General features: G+C 42.1%; 1 protein-coding gene across 1 annotated transcript in view; it reads left to right on the forward strand.

Moving 5' to 3' along the window:
• Positions 1 to 21,339, forward strand: part of CNTLN (centlein) — a 284,446-nt gene that overhangs the window by 48,064 nt on the left and 215,043 nt on the right. The window contains exon 3 of the mRNA XM_073345467.1: positions 564 to 648. Within this exon, the coding sequence (XP_073201568.1) occupies positions 564 to 648 (85 nt within the window). The remainder of the gene's footprint in view (positions 1 to 563; positions 649 to 21,339) is intronic.

Here is a 21,339-nt window from a genome sequence, read left to right on the forward strand (position 1 = left end):
TAGACAGTTGCAGACCTGATTACAACTGATGGTCTGCTAACCATATGCTAGGAACTCTGTGCATCCAGTTTTCTGATTTTCACCAAAATGAATAGCGTCCTGCCAACCGATGACTAGAACATTACCTGAAATGTTGGTATTGATTGGATGCAGCATTCAGAAGTTATTGTGTTACAGAGAAATAGAAAAATGCCATCAAGTTGAGTGTGAGATCTGCCAAATTAAGGTTTCTGTGTTGCTAACAGGAAAAAAAAGAGTTTGCTCATTATATAGCTGAATAGACCATGTCTTTTGGTAGTAACACCGCAGATTACGTTAGGTTTTCTTTTATGATATTTCAACTCCTGGTACACCCGTTTCTTTAGAATAAAGTTGTCTTAGCTTCTTTGCCAATGTAATTTGCTGTCACTTGCCATATGCTCCCTGATTAATTCCGCAAGGGCTGTCAGCCTTAGATAATTTAATTTTCTGTGCTTTAAAATGACATTCATTATCGGGACATGAAAAATTCAAATGATTAACTGCAAATTATGACTAATAAAGTGACTATTTTTTGTTTCTAGAGAAAAGCAGAAAGCTGAAGTCAAGGACAGGAAAGTATTAGAAATTTTGCAAGTCAAAGACAGCAAAATACAGGCACTGGAACAGGTTAGTATGTTTTAAATAAGCACATGAAGAATATAGTTGTTATAACTTACTTCTAATCAGTATTTTTTTATTTCTATTTTCTAATGTGTTAAAGTAGATATTTTAGATCACTGTGCTCTAAATTTAGGTTTAGGTCCGAAGGGCCTCAGAGAAGATCTCTTCTTCATATGGTAACACAACAGTTGAGCTCAGATGAGGTGCTTGAACTGATAATCCTTTGGTTTAAGTGGGTATAAGTGTGGACAAGATCTTCTCAGAGAAAGGTTGTCAATTCTAGTTCTTACTTCTCATACTAGTCTGCCAAAGCCTGAATTTGTTAACTTTCAGGTCAATGTGGAAAGCTCATCTTTTTTCTTCCAGTCTTTTTCTGGTAAAATAGACTGTAGGAAATTCTGGTTTGGAAAGGTTTTGAGATGTTTCCTTATTTTTGACAATTGTCCTTTTTTTAATTATATTTGCTGGGATAGCTCATGTTTTCAAATAAATTGGAAGGATAAATGTGCATTAGTTTATATTTGTGGGAGAATGTACCAGACCTAAATGTAGTACCATTTGTGTATTCTAGTGTTAATATTGTGTAGTAATATTTAGCAGCCTAAATCAAATGCTAGGATAAAAGAATAATGATAAAACATACTGGGCATAAACCATTCATTTGTCACTTACATTCTTCACAATTCAATGTTTTAAATTAATAAAGAGAAAGGAAAACTAAGTGTTGAACAAAATCTTTTGTTAAAACTGAGGAACCATAAAAAAGTTGAAGCTATTTTATTTATTTTGATAACTTTTAAGTGCATAGTCAAAACCCTAAGCACTGTATGCAATAATAATAAAATCCAAAATTAGATATTAAAAACGTCCTGCAATAATATCTACCGAATGTAAGAGGACAAAACAGTTCCCTCTTAACCAATCACTCCATAACGCTCAAATCACTACCTTCTCAAAATTCCAGGGGAAAAACAGGCTTTGCAACATAACCCTGAAGATTAATAGGAAAAGACCTTGTGAGATTCAGGGGATGGGATCTTGCTTTTAAATGAAAGGGGCATTGCCTTGCGCCTCTGCTGATTGCAGCTCTGATGATATCATAATGAGAGATAGTCTTTGAGGGTGTGTCTACATTAGCAAAAACTGGACCCATAATTTGCAATTTCTTCAGTGGTAGTAAAGGTGGATAGCCCATTGCAGACAGGGCTCTAGAAATGATACCAACCTGTTGTTTACTCCTGTCAGATTAGTTTCTGCCCCTTCTTCCACTCTGGCCAGCAATGATGGCTGGCTGCTGACCAGACTTCATGCTCCCCACCATCTCTGAGAGACATTATTTCCTGGAGCTCACCCTGGGCTTATATGGCTGTATACCACTCCATACTTAGGACCTTAATGGCACCATCTAGCATTTTATAATAGCTAGCTCATATAGTGCTTCTTTGCATGCTATTATTATTAAACTATTATGTACTGATGTAGTACAACCAACTGATATGTTTGCTTTGTCTTTGTAGACAGTGTAGAAAATATCCATATAAAAAGCACATAAGGGCAAGAGTAAAAGTAGTGAGTATTATAAGCACATGGGAATATCACTTAAAGTACACACTGGACTTGTTGGAGTTTGTTTAATTAATAAATATTTAATTATTTGTGACTGTGACGGGTGTACCAGGTCCTTTGAGGGCCCCTGCTTGTGGTCTCGTGGTCCTACCACATCCCGCCCCAGTAAAAGAGCAGTGAAGGTGGGTCCTCCAGGCCTGCCTAGAAAAGGCTGCAGAGAAGCAGCCCTTCAGAATGCAGTGGGCTCTGTTAAAAGGGCTGCCAGGCCTGAGCAGATCGTTTCCTGGCTGGGACCACAGGTATAAGGAAGGGTGCTCCTTGCTGGAGCTCAAGGGAGAACGAGAAGATGCGTTCTGGTGGCATTGGCATTAGGTGAGGAAGAAGAAGAGTGAACAACTTCAGCCATGATGTAAGGGTGAAGAGGAAGGGGCTACATGGGAAGTAGCCCAGGGAATAGCAACAGCAACTATTAAAGGAAGCAGCATGTGACAGTTATTTATAGGGTCCCTGGGTTGGGACCTGGAGTAATGGGCGGGCCCAGGTCCCCACCACCGGCCACTTAGTGGCCTAAGCCCCAAGGAGGGGATAAGACTCTGCATTAAAAGCACAAAAAAAGGGTCTGGAAATTTAAACGGGCACAGGAACGGGGCTGAAGACCCTAAAAAGGGCCAACCATTTGTTGAACTTTGTTACCCCAGAAGTGGGCTGAATTTGAAGGGGTGACCTGGCTGGAGAGCTGGGGCAATAAAACCTGATAAAGTCAAAGTACACCGCTGTGTACCAGGGTAGGCAAGGCTTTAAAGCTAGCCCAGAGAGGCATAAGAACCGAGCCCAGAGACAGAGCTACAGGCATTAACAAGAGCACAGACAGGCCCTTTTGGACCTTTTACCCCGGATGGGGTTCATCCATCTATTAACTGAGTGACTTAGCCAGGGGGCTGAAACCCTGAAGATCCGCCTGATGAGGGCAAAAGCCAACAGGTGGCACTGGAAGCAGAGAACGGGAGGAGTACAAGACTGTACTCAGCTGACAGTAGGTGCTCACGAGAGGTGAGTGCTCACCATCTCAGTGACTGTTTATAATTAGTGCTTTAGTTGGTACATTTTCTTCTTTCTTTTCTTGCACATTTCTCAGGTGTTCAATAAAACAAGTATTCCTTATTTTCCCTCCCCCACCCAATGCATTGTAACATGGTGCTGCAGGGCCCTCTTGGCTCCTGCACCTGTTGGGCTGATAAAGTCACTCGGAGACCCTGGGTTCAGTAACCACCAGTGCAGTTTATTTACCGGTTTTGCTCCCACCACCTTTTCACCATACAAGCCCTTTACTGTCTGTGGGAGGGGAGAGCTACCTCCCTGCTTCCACTCCCTGCCTTTTCCCTTTCTTCCTGTTCCCCCACTGGCTTTCCTCACCTGAGGCTTTTATGCAGCCCCAGGCTAATCAGGCTGGCAGCTGTTTCCCCTTTGCCAATCAGGCACAGGTTTCTCTAGGCAGCTCCAATCTACCTCCCTTAATTGGAACTGGCATGACAGAGGGCTGGCTCAGGTGTTCTGGCTGAGCACCTTGTCACATGCATTTAATGAATCATGGAATAATATATCAGTGTTAGAAACAGAATTTTCTATATTTTTCTCAAAGTAAACTCAATATAAAATCCAGGTAGATAATGTAAAACTTTCACCATAAGAGGTTCTCAAATGGTCATAATGAGGGAAAACGTCTGCTTGGTCATGTAATAGCGATTGTGATACATATTTCACTAGATTACGTCTGTGGAGTGATTTGCAAAGACTGTGGAATAATGTTGAGGACTTTATGATTCAGCTCATTGTTACAGTGAAAGTTATTTTAAAATGGGAGTAAAAGAATATGTTTGAGGGGCACACCCTCACTCTGGTGGAGAAAAAACTCACGGCCTCTTGTGCGCTCATTCAGCCATAACAAAAGGTGCAATTGTAAGGTTTGCGCTGCCTGGAGTGGGGAGCTTAACAAGGGAAATCCTGCCATAGGAAGGGGCAGTGAACAGGAAGAAGACCGCTGCACCTCAGGCTACTGACCACAGAGACCAAGTGGGAGACAGTTGTGGGTCCCACCATCATGGAAAGTGCATGGGCCAGTGATCAAGCAAGGTGCCCCAAGAAGAGAGGCCGGACATAGGTCCTAATTAAAGATTTTAGACCAGCTGCTGAGCCAAACCCTAATGGGCAGACCCCAGAAAAACTGTCTAAGTGACAGGCCACCTTTGCCTCTCTTTTCATTTATTCTCTTCTCTCGCAAGGGGAAGAGAGAAAAGGACCTTTCTCTTGTTTGTTTTGTTTGGAAAGTCTTTGGGATGCTATAAATGGGACAGACTTTGTAAACCAATTGGATTGGGATCCGATAGGGATTTAGGTAGGCCCCAACTCCACAACATCACTATAAGGTTAACATCAAACTGATTAGCCAAGAAATTCTAGCCCAGACAAGACATCCAGAGCCTCCTGGTACCAACTTCCGCTCGGCGTTTACTTTGGGACTGGTGGTACCCCCTCACACACCAGGTATGCAGAGCTTATGTGTTCCACTAGGGAGTCACTCCAGCATTCCTCTTTGTGGGAAATAGCTGGAACTTCCTCCTGACCCCACGGAAAAGGAAGATTACAAGTTCTGATGGTACCAACAAGATTTTCTAGTTCATCTCTCAATGAATCAGTCACTGGCATCTCTGTTCCGTCCAGATGACTGTAATTGGTTCCAAGAATTATTGCATGGAGTGGCAGAGGAGCACTAGATCTCCCTAAAGGAGGTCCAGGACCCTCAACACAACTCTTGGATATTCTGCAAACTACTGGATTCGGTTGACTAGCACTTCCAGTTAATGAAGCTATTCTGGATCTGCTGGAGCAGTCTGGCATACACCAACCACATACGTTCCCACCCACAAGAAGGCAGAGAAACGCTTTTTTGTTCCGGCCAAGAAAGCAGAATTTCTCCTTACCCATACCCCACCTAAATCTCTAGTTGTACAGGTTACCACGGAGACAACATCCAAAATCCACAATCCACTTGTTCTGACAAGGAGATTAAATATCTAGACTTGTTGGGAAGAAAGGTCTTCACGTCCATTAGCCTTCAGTTCAGAATACCAAACTATCAAGTGGTGTTGGCTAAAGAGGGCTATCTGAACTTTTCCAAGTTCACAGACTTTGTAGACAAGCTGCCACAGCAAGACAGAACTCACTTCCAAGCTCTTATTGAAATAGGTAAGCTGGTGGCTAGAACTGCACTTCAGTCAGCAGCACATACAGCAGACACATCATCCAGGTCAATGGCAATGGCCATGGTAATGTGCCATGTGTCTTGGCTACATGTATCAGGATTTCCCAGACGGGGTCCAAAACACAGTGGAGGCCTTGCCCTTCAATGAAACCCACCATTTCAGTGAAAAGACATGAGCACTTACATACTCTGAAGAATTCCAGGGCTACCCTCCACTCCCTGAGAGTAGAAACACCATCACCAGGGCTCAGTTTGTAATGAAAGGGTGCCAGGGCTCAAGCAATTAGGTGTTTGGGCTCAGGCAATTTTTCTACTTTCATATCTTTTACTTCCACCCAGAGGTGCCAGAGCAATGAACTGCCAAGCCTATATGTGCCGGGGCTCAGCACTGGCAAGCCCTGGCATAAATTAAGCACTGACCATCACCAAAAAGAAAATATCACAGGCAACGCTCCAAACCTAGACTGGTGACTCAACAGTTTTATCATCAGTGATCTTACACTCCTCCTTGTAAGAGACAAAGAGCAGAGAAGTTTTATTTCCCTGCATCTCCCACATTTCAGCACCAGCTCAACCCTGTCCCCCAGCTAAAAGATATTTTTGATGGGAGTTGGACAGCTGCAAACTGTCAAGGATGCCACCATTATCCAACCCCCACATATCATTTGGGGGATGTTGAGCACTCTTTTTCCACAACTGGAGTGTTATAACAATAGTTAAGTGGGTATTAGACATCATTCAATCTAACTACGCAATCGAGTTTCCTTCCCTGCCTTCTCCAAAACCTGCATCTCCCCCCACACCAAAAAAAAAGAAAAAAACAAAAAAGGGTGTTCTGGGCCTTCATAGTAGAATCACTACTTAATCCTTGTGGGCTCGGGTGTCTTATATGGAGTGTCATTATTCTTAAAGCAGTAGTTTTGTCTCATACAGTCATTGCATCTCTAGTGGCCTGTAGCACTGCAGGCATTCCCCACTGTGGCGCCTCCTGCTGGTCGTCCGGGAATTAGCACAGTTCCAGCCTCGGAGTGCCTCCTGCTGTCTGGTGTCTTCCTACGGTGCCTGCTTCCTCCTGATCTCCACCACTTATAGGACTTTAGGCACTGTGTCCCTCCAGGCCCCACAGCAATGCCCCCACACTTGGGTCTCCCCGCCCTGGTGAACCCTAATCCCCTAAACCCACTTCGCCTCAGTGACCCACTGTTAGTCCTCATCTAGCCCCTTCCCTCAGGGGCAAACTGGAATCTGAAGTGGCCACTCATCATCTGCAAGGGGGTTTGGACCTTCTGGCTTTCCATCCCCTACAGCCCTAGTACCTCCCCTGGCCTTTAGCAAGGCCTCAGCCTGGGGACTCACCAGGCCAGAGCTCCTCAGCTCTGCCTGCCTTTCCCCAGCCCTGCTTTGTCTCAGGTTCCCCTCTTGCTCTCCCAGGCAGCCTGGTCCTCTCTGCTCCTCAGCTGGAGCAAGAGTCTTCTCTTACTCCCTCAGCCTGCCCTTTTATCAGGGTCAGCTGGATCCTAATTGGGTGTGGCCACACCTGTGGCTGTTTACCCAACCAGCCTCCCTTGGCTGCATTTAATCCCTTCCTAACCGGAGCAGGGTGACTGCCCCGCTACATGGCCCATCTTACACAAAGGTTGGAAAAGATAGGATCGTGTATGCTAAAAATTCCTTCCAATACTATTGTTGAATTTCCACCTTTGTCAGTATATTGATCAATAGTTTTCCTTCATGCTGCTTCCCCAGTCTTAGGAAGGCCAGGCATGTTTTGAATTCTATCTTAAAGGTAAACTGCAAGCAGTAATAAATGGGTATGTGTGCTGCCTTTTACTATTTTTTCGTTCTGTGAAGATGAGCTTACCGAGGGGTTTTTTTTAAGTTGTTTACTATTAGAAATGTTCATTGTAAAAAACCAGACAAATTAAAAAAACTTCTTAATTGTTATACACCGTAAAGGTACTTTAAAGGGCATAGACACACACTTTTTATTTTGCTTTCCAGTTGAACCTAAAATATCTCTGTTCATGTTTTTGTGGACAAACCCGATTAGTAATCATGCCATAGTTTTTGGGTTTCTTTGACACAAAATAAGTCACCCTGTTATTCAGTTTCAGATTCAAGATTTCTGAAGAACATTCATATTGATCGTTCTGCACACTTTTATCAAACATTAGTGTTATGTTACAGATCCACATTTCTCTCCCACTTGATTGCAGAAAGACCTTATGGTCATATAAACATACCTCCAAGTGTCTTTTTTTTTTTTTTCCTCCTCAAGAAAAAGGATGTGATACCTTGGTGAAATGGATCAGCTACTTTCCTGCCATAAGCTGTTGTTCTTTTGAAGGCTGTATTCTGTACAAATCTATCTCCAACTTCCCTTTTCCCTTCCAGTGTTGTCTCCTAAGAATGTCATTAAGAATTTTACAAAATTAAACTGATCGTTTAGTGTGGGTGCGTGTGTGCATATCCATATGCATTTTGGGATTAATAACGAGAATTATTGCCATACATTGAGGGTTCATCAGTTGGAAGCAACAGAGGAGGAGAAAGACCTGTGTGTATTAGTTGATCACAGGATAACTGAGAGCCACCAATGTAGTGCAGCTGTGAAAAAGGCAAGTCAGATCCTAGGATGTATTTCCAGTAGAGTTAGCGAAATATTAATCCCATTGTACAAGGCACTGGTAAGACTTCATCTGAATATTATATACAGTCCTGGTCACTCATGCTCAGATGATGAAGAGTGACTAATTCAGACTGGAACAGGTATAGAGAAGGGCTACTAGTATGATCAGGTGAATAGAAAGCCTATTTTATAAGAGGAGACTAAAAGAGGTTGCCTTGTTTAGCCTAACAAAACAAGGGCTGAGAGGGGATTGCTCTCTGAATATACTGAAGGGTAAAGACCTGCTTGGAGAAGAGCTATTTAAGCTAAAGGACAGTGTTGGCACATGTCTGTAAACTGGCCATGAATAAATTTAGGCTGGAAATTAGAATAAGTTTTCTAACTACCTGAAGAGTGAGGTTCTGGAACAGCCTTTCAATGGGAGCAGTTGGGGCAGAACACTTACCTAGTTTTACGATGGAGCTTGATAAAATTTATGAATGGGATTGTCTTACGGAGTTGCATGTTATAGCAGGGGACTGGATTTGATAACCCAGAAAGTCCCTTCTAGTCCTGTGTCCCCATGTGGCCACTTTTGCTGCCTTCAGTTGTTACTCATAGAAATGTCTGGAACACATTAGAAACACTGTGACACAAGAGTGTAGTTCTATTTAGAATATTAGCTTCAAAGGACAATAGGAGAGCAGTAATTCTGCCTTTCTGCAACTCGTGCTGGTGTTTCAATAAATTGAATTAAAATATGTTCACTTGTTTTTCTGAGAAGATGGAAATTAAAATTGCATAAAAGTGGCATTAAACCTTTTCCCTCTCTTTTATAATATTATTTAATTAGCTTTCAATTTTGATTTGAAGAGACTAAAGCTAATCTTTTTGTCCTAGACCTTGTAACATTTCAAAACCTTATCAACCAATTATACTCCAGAGGGGTTAAAATAGTACTAGCTTGCCTAATTATCAGCACTTGAAAACCTTCAGCTTGCTGTGCAAATCTATATTAAAGCTGCTTTAATGGGTCCAATTGAAAGAAAAATAATTCTACCTTCAAATATAAATTAACATTAATAAATTTCATTCTTAATTTTTACTTTCTCTCTTTATTGAATTTATTATTCTTTGTAACAGAATACTTGGTTAAATTGAGAGATGTATACAAAAGTGATGTTTGTGGTTTTAACATTTTATTTCATATAGAGTGCAGTCTTAATTATTCAAATGTAAGGGGGACATGATGGATAAATGAGAGTCACTAGTGGTGAGAGTCTACAGGTCTTACAATGCTTCAGGAAAAAGTTTCTCATTCAGAGCTTATAAACTCTATAGGCTTATCTGTTTAAGAATGTTAATACGTATATTTTTCTACATAAAAATCTTTATGCGCCTGCTATTCGTAGAATACTTATCAGGAGGAGATGATGCAGGAAATCTAGTCCCTCTTGGCAAAGAGAGCCAATGGGCTTATACCACTGGGAGAGAGGGATTTATTCCAAGTACAGTAAGAGCTTTGTTATCCAGCATGTTGGGGGCACAGGGGTGTTGGTAAGTCAAAAATTACAGTTAACTAAGAGGGAGGGAGTTTGGGTGCAGGGGGGGTTCTGGGGTGCTGGGTCCGGGCAGTGCTCACCTCAGGGGGCTCCCCATAAGTGGCCACATGTCCAGAGAGGCATGGCCAGGCGGCTCTGTGCGCTGCCTCTGCCTGAAGTCACCGCCCCCACAGGTCCCATTGGCCGAGGTCAATGCTCCTAGGCAGAGGTGTAGCCAGGCAGCTCTGTGCACAGTCTCCGCCTGCAGAGGCCACCCCTGAAGTTCCCATTGGCCACGATCCCTGGCCAATGGAGCTGCAGAGCCAGCACTCAGGAGGGGACTTGGGGTGGGGGTTGGGTATGGGAGGAGACTCGGGGCAGAGGGTTGGGGTGTGGGAGGGGTTTTGAGGTGCTGGGTCTCGGCGGTGCTCACCTCAGGCGGCTTCATGCAAGCATCCACATGTCCAGAGAGGTGCAGCCAGGCGGCTCTGTGCGCTGCCTCTGGCTGAAGTCACCGCCCCCACAGGTCCCATTGGCCGAGGTCAATGCTTCTAGGTAGAGGTGCGGCCAGGCGGCTCTGAGCGCTGTCTCCGCCTGCAGAGGCCACCCTTGCAGCTCCCATTGGCTGTGGTCCCTGGCTAATGTGAGCTGCAGAGCAGCACTCTCGGTGGGGGAGGGGCAGCACAGCCCTGTGGCCGTTCCTCCACCTAGGAGCATTGACTGTGGCCAGTGGGAGCTGCAGGGAGGACGCCTGCCGGCAGATGCAGTGCACAGAACCACCTGGCTGCACCTCTCTGGACATGTCGCCGCTTGCAGGGAGCCACCCAAGGTGAGCGCTGCCCAGATCCACGCCCCCTCCACACCCAAACTCCCTCCCAGAGCCCGTGCCCCGCACCCCATTTCAAAATGCCTGTTTTAGAGCTATCCGGTTTGTAAAGTGCTGGATAACACAGCTTTTCCTGTACTACTCGATAGTTAAGAAGACATGATGAATCTAGCTTATCCAGAGTCTCAGAACAGTGAATCTGTATTTGTTCAAGATAAAATCTAATATAGTTATGCTGAGAACCATCATACATCTACCAGAGGAATGTATCTGTTTCTGATCTCCAAAGCATGCAGATGTGTAAATGTGTGTAGGGATACATCCAGTATTTAAGAAGAATCTCCGATTTTTCACGGAGATACAGCACTTCTGATTTCATGTTTTGCCTTTGGGCCTCGTGTTGGAAAGCTGCATGTTTTCATGAAATGCTTGTCAGTAGTTGCTGGACAGGCTGAGAGGTCATGTGTGCCACTTCTTGGGCAGATAGCTGATCAAAGACACCATATTGGTTCATGCTTAAAAATTAATCTGTAACTCCACTGAAGTTGCTTGAGAGCATGATAGTTATATACTCAATGAGCTCTGTCTATTTTGCTTAACAAAGAAAAGGTTAAAGTGGTGCCTTGATCATAGTTTAAAAGAACCTACATGGGGAACAAACATTTGATAATGGGCTCTTCAGTCTAGCAGGCATAATAAGATCTTCACACTGGAAATAAGGCATACATTTTTAAAGTGAGGGTAATTAACCATTTGAACAATTTAGCAAGGATTGTGGTGGAGTCTACATTTCTGGCAATTTTTAAACCAAGATTGGATTTGTTTTTAGAAGATATGCTCTAGTTCAAAAGGAATTTTGGGGGGGAAGTTCTGTGGCCTGTGTTGTGGAGGAGGTCAGAGAAGATGACCACAATGGCCCCTTCTGGCGGGGAAGTTCTGTGGCCTGTGTTGTGGAGGAGGTCAGAGAAGATGACCACAATGGCCCCTTCTGGCCTTGGAATCTATGAAAAACTACCGAAAGTCATAATTTGTTTCCAGCAGACAATTGGAATATGCTGCAGTCTTGTTAAATAGCTCAGTTGAGGTGGCATATTATGCAGATGACACAAAATTAATTAGGTTAGTCAACTCCAGAGAAGACTATGAGAAACTTTAGAGGAATCTAATCAAGTTAGATGAATGGGCAATATGTCAGCTAAAATTCAGTATTAATGAATGCAAAGTAATGTACATTGGAGGGAAAATTTTTCTGTATTCAGACTTGTTACATGATTCTAAATTAGCTGTATCAACTTAGGAAAAGGACCTGCGCATCATTGTGGACAGCTGAATAAAAATTTGTTTTTGGTGCACCTGTGGTCAAAAAAGCAAACAAAATATTTGGATAAAGTATAATACAGGAACTATCATAATGCCGTTATAAATCAATAGCTTCCATTAGAGAATTCGAGAATGCTGTTTTTCTAGTCCCTCATCTCAAAAGGACATTGTCAAATTAGAGGTGTTTCAGAGAAAGGCAACGGAAATTATTAGAAGGATGGAAAAACTTTCATGAAGAAATAGTAATGACCAGGATTGTTTACCATAGAAAGAAGATGAATAAGAAGAACCATGATACAAGCATATACAATAATGAATGGTATAGAGAAGACCGATCAAGAGCTTCTTTTCTCTGTGACTCATAACACCTGGACAAGTTTCTTTCAATGAAATTAAAAGGTAGCAAATTCAGAACTGCTAAAAGGAAATAATTTTTCACACAGTGTATAATTTAAGTGGATCCCAAATGCCAAGAATATCGTGGAGGCCAAAAAATTAGCAAGATTAAAAAAGGAATTGAATATTTATATGGATAAAAAGAATATCCAGAGTTCTAATACTTAATGCAAAAATAAAATAAAGTAAAAAAGAGGCTTTGCAGAGATACAAAACCTCATGCTTCAGGGTTTAAGCCAGTCTCTAATTATTAAACAATTAGATGAAACTTTCATGGGGACAGATTATCCCACATCTCCTAACTGCCAGGTTTTTACCTTCTTCAGAAGCAACTGGTGCTAGCCATCATCAGAGACAGGATACTGAATTAGAGATTGTAAATTAGAAGGACCTCTGTTCTGATGCAGGATGGCAATTCCTATTCTGCCTCAGGACAGGGTCGAAGACATCACCAATGTAAGGAAGAGGACTTTTTACATCCAGAAGGTTTATGCTATGCTATGAATCTCAGATTTGATGTGTGCAACTTATTTATAATACCCATGGTACATTTCTACTTGAGACCTCCTCAGTGGACCCTGCAGTCCTAGTGGAAGCAACCAAGAGAGCAGTTCTCTTGTTGTATCCAGGTATCTGATGACCTCCCGGCTTGCAGGCAGGGTAGTAAAATAGTGCAATTAAGAATGAACTTCTAAAAACCTTAACTGATCACAAAAGTATCCAAAGATGGGAAGCCCATCCAGTGGGGCCGTCTAAGAAACTTTGGTCTGTCCAGGAACAACAGCTGCACATAAATATTCCGGAGATGTGGACAGTCCTTAATGCTTGAAGGAATTTCAGAGAGCTAGTATTCCAAAAAGTGATCCTAGTGCAAACAGAGAATCAGGCCACCATATTTTATACAAAGAAGCAGGGAGGCACTAAGTTGCACATCCTGTGTTGGGAAGCCCTGTAGATGTGGGATGAATTCCGTCTCAGGAGATACCCCTTGTCATGTATTTAGCGTGGGGGTGGGGTGGGGGGGAATAGATCATGACTGCAGAGAGCTTGAATTGGTCCATGCTTTAGATTCTTATTAGAGGCCTCTGGATCAGGAAGTAATTGATCAGATTTTTTGGGGGATGGAGGGCATCTGAGGTGGATCTGTTCTCCTCCTACCTGAATAAGAAGCCACTGGTCTTTAGCTCAGCACCAAGAAAAAACTGTTCTAGAGAGAGAGACCTTTTCTGTCCACTGGGAAAGGAGGCTTATGAATGCTTATAAAGAGGGACTGTAGCAGGGTGTGGCAGGGCCCCCTTGGCTTCTGCTTCTGCTAGGTTCACAAAGTCACTCTGAGACCCTGGGTTTAGAAACCTCTGGTGCACTTTATTCTCAGGCTTGTTCCCACCATTGTTTCACCAGGTACAAGTAACCCTTCACTGTCTGCAGGCGGGAGGGAGGGGAGAGCTACCTTCCTGTTTCCATTCCCTGCCTTTTCCCTTTCCTTCTGGTCTCCCCTGGCTTCCTTCCCCTGAGGCTTTTATGCAGCCCCAGGCAAATTAGGTAGCAACTGTCTCCCTCCCCCAGTTAGGGCCAGGTTATCTCCAGCCTGCTCTAATTTATTCCTCTAATGAGGAGCAGGCATGATAGAGGGCTGAGTCTGCAACCCTTTGCCCAGCACTTTGTCACAGGGACACACGCTGCCGGTGCCACCTAGATGTTGGGTAGAGGTATGACTGTTTGACTTCTTCCTGGATTACCTGAAAGGTGAAGGTGATCAGTGTCTCTCCAGTCCCTTCATCTTGAAGTTTGTGGGGTTTGACACTTTTGAAATTCCCCATTTGTAGTAGTATACTAATTAATGTGGTTTTGACAAAACTGATGAAAACTCCTTTTGAGCCACTGAATTGTTATCTCAAGTTTCTTACACGTAAAGTAGTTTTCCTGATGACAATAACTTCAGCTCATAGAATGAATGAGCATCAGGCCCCGGAGATCGAAGCATTTTACAAGGATGAGATAGTGATGCAAACTCCTCAGACATTTCTTTCCAAACTGGAGTTTCAAATTAATAAGTATATTGTTCTGCCAGTATTTGCTTCATGTATGCATGTTCCTCCCTCTGAGGCGCTGCTTTGTAAGTATGCATAATATTGAAAGGTCCCTGGTTTATACATGGAATGGAGTAAAACCCCTAGGAAGTTGACCAAACTCTGTTTCATTTGCCATCAGTTGAAAGGACAACACTAAAAAGGACTTAACTGGCTGTCCTGAAAGTAAAAGGCTCATGTCAAGGCTCATATGTACTATATGTAAGGGAGCAGTATGATTGCTCAGAGCTCCAGTATGAAACTGGAGAAAAACCTGTTGAGAGACTTTGGGTTAAGTTGAGAGGCCAGAGCAACAAGCATGATGTTGTGGTGGACGTCTGCTATAGACCACCAGACCAGGAGGATGAGGTAGATGAGACTTTTTTCAGACAACTAACAGAAGTTTCAGATCACAGGCCCTGGTTCTCATGGGGAACTTCAGTCACCCTGACATCTGCTGGGAGAGCAATACAGCAGTGCACAGACAATCCAGGAAGTTTTTGGAGAGTGTTGGGGACAACTTCCTGGTGCAAGTGCTGGAGGAACCAACTAGAGGCTTGACCTCTTGACCTGCTGCTCACAAACAGGGAAGAATTGGTAGGGGAAGTAGAAGTGGGTGGCAACCTGGGCAGCAGTGACCATGAGATGGTCGAGTTCAGGATCCTGACACAAAGAAGAAAGGAGAGCAGCAGAATACAGACCCTGGACTTCAGAAAAGCAGGGACTCCTCTGACTCCTTCAGGGAACTGATGGGCAGGATCCCCTGGGAGGCTAATATGCGAGGGAAAGGAATCCAGGAGAGTTGGCTATATTTTAAAGAAGCCTTATTGAGGGTGCAGGAACAAACAATCCCCATGTGCAGAAAGAATAGCAAATATGGCAGGCGACTAGCTTGGCTTAACAGAGAAATCTTCGGTGAGGTTAAACACAAAAAGGAGGCCTACAAGAAGTGGAAACTTGGACAGATGACTAGGGAGGAGTATAAAAATATTGCTTGAGCATGCAGGGGTGTAAGCAGGAAGGCCAAAGTACAATTGAAGTTGCAGCTAGCAAGGGATGTGAAAGGTAACAAGAAGGGTTTCTGCAGGCATGTTAGCAACAAGAAGAAGGTCAGGGAAAGTGTGGGCCCTTACTGAATGGGGGAGGTAACCTAGTGATGATGATGTGGAAAAAGCTGAAGTACTCAATGCTTTTTTTTGCCTCAGTCTTCACAGACCAGGTCAGCTCCCAGACTACTGCACTGGGCAGCACAGTATGGGGAGGAGGTGAGCAGCCCTCAGTGGTGAAAGAACAGGTTAAGGACTATTTAGAAAAGCTGGACATTCACAAGTCCATGGGCCCGGATTGAATGCATCCGAGGGTGCTGAAGGAGTTGGCTAATGTGATTGCAGAGCCATTGGCCATTATCTTTGAAAACTTGTGGTGATTGGGGAGGTCCCAGACGATTGAAAAAAGGCAAATATAGTGCCCATCTTTAAAAAAGGGAAGAAGGAGAACCCGGGAAACTACAGACCAATCAGCCTCACTTAAGTCCCTGGAAAAATCATGGAGCAGGTCCTCAAAGAATCCATTTTGAAGCACTTGGAGTAGAGGAAGGTGATCAGGAACAGTCAACATGGATTAATGAAGGGCAAGTCATGCCTGACCAACCTGATTGCCTTCTATGAAGAGATAACTGGCTCTGTGGATATGGGAAACGTGGTGGATGTGATATATCTTGACTTTAGCAAAGGCTTTTGATATGGTCTCCCACAGTATTCTTGCCAGTAAGTTAAAAAAGTATGGATTGGATGAATGTATTGTAAGGTGGATAGAAAGCTGGCTAGGTCGTTGGGCTCAATGGCTTGATGTCTAGTTGACAGCCAGTATCAAGCGGAGTGCCCCAGGAGTCGGTCCTGGGGCCGGTTTTGTTCAATATCTTCATTAATGATCTGGATGATGGGATGGATTGCACCCTCAGCGAGTTCACGGATGACACTAAGCTGGGGGTGGGGGGTGAGAGAGGTATATATTCTGGAGGGTAGGGATAGGGTCCAGAGTGACCTAGACAAATTGGAGGATTGGGCCAAAAGGCATCTGATGAGGTTCAACAAGGACAAGTGCAGAGTCCTGCACTTAGGACAGAAGAATCCCATGCACTGCTAGATGCTGGGGACTGACTGGCTAAGCAGCAGTTCTGCAGAAAAGGACCTGGGGATTACAGTGGATGAGAAGCTGGATATGAGTCAGCAGTGTACCTGTGTTGCCAAGAAGGCTAACAGCATATTGGGCTGCATTAGTAGGAACATTGCCAGCAGACCGAGGGAAGTGATTATCCCCCTCTATTCAGCATGGATGAGGCCACATCTGGAGTATTGCATCAAGTTTTGGGCCCCCAACTACAGAAAGGATGTGGACAAATTGGGGAGAGTCCAGCAGAGGGCAAGGAAAATGATTAGGGAGCTGGGGCACGTGACTTCTGAGGAGAGGCTGACGGAACTGGGTTTATTTAGTCTGAAGAAGAGATGAGTGAGGGGGGATTTGATAGCAACTTCAGCTGCCTTAAGGGGGGTTCCAAAGAGGATGGAGCTAGGCTGTTTTCAGTGGTGGCAGATGATACAACAAGGAGCAATTGTCTCAAGTTGTAGTGGGGAGGTCTAGGTTGGATATTAGGAAACACTATTTCACTAGGAGGATGGTGAAGTACTGGAATGCATTACCTAGGGAGGTGTTGGAATCTCATTTTTAGAGGTTTTTAAGGCCCAGCTTGACAAAGCCCTGGCTGAGATGATTTAGCTGGGGTTGGTCCTGCTTTGAGCAGAGGGTTGTACTAGTTGACCTCCTGAGGTCTCTTCCAACCCTAATCTTCTATGATTCATATGATCCAAGGCAAAATGATCTCCTCTGCCTGCATCAGGGATGTTTCCATCACAGAGAGTGACAAGATCCTCACTCTGTACATTTAGAAAACATTATTATTTGGATTTTTCTTTTAAAAGGGAATCCTGTTTTAGTGTCTCCTTGTTGTAACACCTAGTTTTGTATGCGAGGAAGCATGGTGTAGTGGAAAGAGCACTGGGCTGGGAGCCAGGAAATTTGGCTTCTGTTCCTGTCTCTGTTACTGACCTGCTGTGTTACCTTAGCTCTGTGCCTCAGTTTCACTTCACACTGTTTGACTGTCTTTACTATTTAGATTAAAAGCTCTTTGGGGCAGGGACTGTCTTTTACTATGTGTTTGTACAGTGTCTAACATGAAAGGGACCAGATCTTGTTTGAGGCATCCAAGCTCTACTGCAATACAAGTAGTTAATAATAAATAATGGTTCTGAGGAAGAAGATGTTGAATTCTCCTGGGCACTCTTCAAGTTCTTATTTCTTCCAGGATGTTTCTTATTTAAATTGGCCCATTTTATTTGAAGATTTTCTTCTTTACTTGCATCTTTAGGTTACCTTGTGTTTATATCTAAGGTTGCTAGGAGGTAATTTTTACCTCTCAATTATTAATACAAACAGACAAACAAAAGAATTCCATTCATGTTGGTACTGGCTTTATTGCAGCTGCTTGTTGAAGTTTCATTCTTATTCTTTTTCTTTGGGACACCCCTCAGGCTACTTACTCTCTGGGACTCCTAGCAAAAGGCACTGGGGAAGAACAAACCCTATAGTGGTATGAACAAAAACAAAACAAAAAACCTTCTCCCTCTTGTTTCTCCCCCTGTGTTTATTGCTCTTTAAAACTGCCAGTGCTACATAAATCTTTACTGCCTAAGGGCTAAAGTGTGGAAGAAAGGAATTTAAAGGGAAAATATACTGTACCAGTAATATTTGTTGCTTTAATGCAACATTTTAATCAGTTGTAGATCATTCAGTCTTCTTTTTTACTTTTTTGAGTTTTACATGGATTTTCTAGTCTCCCTTTGGGAAGAGTCTAGTTCTAAGAGATATGTGTGTGATTCTGTGTGTATACAGACTTAATAAATCTAGGGTTGTCAGGACAGATCTCCATAGATGATTCTCTGAGAAAGGTGAAATTGATGGTCTTTTAATTTAGGTACTGTGTGGAGTTAGAAATATTGCATAACCTCTGTTGGACTCCATTGCAGGTTACATGTAATACATTTGAGAAATTCAAATTTGTAGTGGAGATGTGATAATGTTCAGTGCAAAATGTTCATAATTATGGGAGAAAAAATACTGTCAAAAGAAAATGTTTGTACTACTACCAACACAGGATACTTGTATGTATTAATATTTCAACGATACAACTGAGTATACTGATACAATTGGAAAATTTTATATGTAACCTTCAGTAGCAGAATGGATATACTTAATTTCTAGATCAGCTTCATATGAGAGAGCAATGTACAGATTGGACAGTATAGCAAATGACTTCTACAACATAACGTTTTATGAATTATTTACATCACTTCTTCTATGTACCCTACATCCTGAAATAATTAAATAATCAAATGAAAAGTCATGTGAAAGAGAGCAGATTTTTTTGTTTGATTCTTTTTTTTTCTTTTGGAGAGAGGGAGGGAGGGAGGGATATATGTGTGTGTGACTGGAAATGTTGTTTGTTAAATATGTATATGTACATTTGAATTTCATATAAGAAATTTGCATAAAATCAGTAATACAATTAGAAGAATCACTGTGTAGGAGAACAGAAGAATACAACTAAGAAGTATTATTGGTGTATTTTTTTTGTTTGCTTCCATTTATTTTTATTTTGTAGTGGAAAAGGGCAGAGAAAAAAACCCAAAACTTTAAATATAAGTTGGAGAAAAAGTCTACTCTTACTCTTCTATTTTTTTATCACTTGAAAAAGTTGGAAAAAAGTGAAAATATTGGAGAGGGAGAAAATATGTTCTAAAACTTTCATTTTTTTCCGCTGGAAAAGTGTGTAAGTATTGAAATAAAATTTATATACACACACAGAGAGAGAGAGAGAGAGAGAGAGAGAGAGAGAACAAGAACTACTTGCATATTTAAACTCTTAAAAATCTTTTGAGTTGAATAAAACTGAAATTAAAATTTTGATTTGCTCCAAAATGAATTTTTCATTTTGTTTGTTAGACATTTTCTGTGGAAATATAGAATTTTTAATGCAACATTTTGAATAGAATTTTTTCCATCACTGATTACTTTCATTGTGCTGCTCTGAAAACATGTAAATGCAATTTACAAGTTTTTGGTTGCAGGAAGGAGAGAGTGGGATATCTGGGTAGGGAACTGTTGGACTTTTTGGTATCTGTGAAGGCATAGGAGGTATTTTTTGGTTGTGGTACCCAGGAGGCAGTTGAGCACTTCGTTGCTGGAGATGGGATGCATCTTCCCTTTCCACTACAAGGCATGGAGATGACTTCAATTTTGGAGGAATTAGGGATTTGAATTCCTCCTTTCTCACTCCAGCAACTTTTGATAGCAGTTAGCTAGGCCATTGCAACCTTAGCTCATTATCGGCAATAATGATGGATAAATATGTCAGCTATATATTTCTACTAAAATGATTCTTAGGGATATAGTTGTCATTTGATTTGCCATCATTAGCCCCTACAATTAACCTCTCTTGAGATGAAAAGGAGTAGTTCTGCATCTCTCAGAGCTTTAATTTCTGATATTCTGCAGACTCAGGGAGACCCTATAGCATCAGTGACTTTCTATTCAGATTTAAAAGTTGAGTTAATAGACATCGGGGAAAGAGACAATTAGATTTCTGGAAAACAGTTACACTACTTGAAAAAAAATCTAGAGTTGTCTGGCATTTTGCATGTTTCTTTGTGATGACTAAAGTTATTTCATTTAAGGATAAGCGCTCAGTGATGGTATCTACAGTATGATCTGTTTTGGTAAGTTTCATTAAGATCAAACAGTCCACTGCTTCTGATGCTAATGTGCTAATTTATGTACTGTCATGTTCGAAGACTGACTCCTAACATCAAAGAATTAAGTTATCTGCTCCCACCTCTTTCTTCCTAAGTACTGGTACATTGCATTAAATTCATAGTGGATGAAAATGCAAACTAATTTAAACACCTGTAGTTTGTTTCTTTGTTAACATTAAATATTTACAGAGAATTATGATAACCTACAGTACCCTAGGGCTTGTTGAGCTGTGTTCTCTCACAGCTAATAGAAAAATGAAATTTAAGGTAGATAGTAATTTTTTAAATGTTTCATACCTTGTTTTGTTAAACTGCAAGTTAACATGACACTCTCCTGCCTTTACTGGTTGATTTAACGGAATCTAAACAGCAGTAGTGCTTCCCAGTAAATAATTTGGCATTATCATGGAGGAAATCAATAATGTATTGCATTTTAGCTAAAAATTTGCCATGTGAAAAGAAAACGAGAATGAATTGTGGGACAAATGTGGTCTCAGACATCGAACAAATTGCTCGATCGGATCAGAATGTATTCCTTCTTTGTTTGCCCACTTGTCTGGAGGATTCTTGAATCATACTGTATATAAAGATACCCCTTTGATTCTCCTCAGCTAAACTAAACAGTGGTAACAGATTCCTTTTGGTTTTGTTTGGAGAAAATCCATTTCTAGACCACCCGGTTAGCTGCCTTTGGAATTTAGACCACATGTAAACCTTCAGGAATTTTCCTAGATCTTTTTGCTTTTTTCTTTCCAATTCTTGAGGGGCAAACTGTCCAAATCTTAATGGACAATTTTTCTGTCATGTTGTATTTGAACTAGTGAGAGTTGAGTTAATGTGAAGTGTCTGTTGCAAAGTGATTCTTGAGTGGAAATAGTCATTCCTGGCATCTCCACAATCACAATTTACATTGTAGGAGTGGATGAAATCTGGGTAATTGTTCTCACCTATAGAATGCTATGAAGAGACCTGAAACAGGAGATTATGTTATGTCTCTTCAACTATTGTGGTATTCAGCTGTATGTATCTCTTTGCTACATTCCTCATGGATCTGTACCAGAGCAGGTCAGTCTTTGAGGAACATTGCCAGCATTTTCTGTTCTAGAAAATTAGCCTTTTCCCACACTCTTTTCTTATACAAGGTTATTCACAGGGAGAAGAAATAAAATGCAAAACCAACCACGCAGGCAAAGGCAGTTGGTAATTTACTTAATTTTGTGTGTGTTAGCAATTCTTTATTGAACC

Source organism: Lepidochelys kempii, chromosome 5, assembly GCF_965140265.1.
Source record: "Lepidochelys kempii isolate rLepKem1 chromosome 5, rLepKem1.hap2, whole genome shotgun sequence".
NCBI classification, from domain to species: domain Eukaryota; kingdom Metazoa; phylum Chordata; order Testudines; family Cheloniidae; genus Lepidochelys; species Lepidochelys kempii.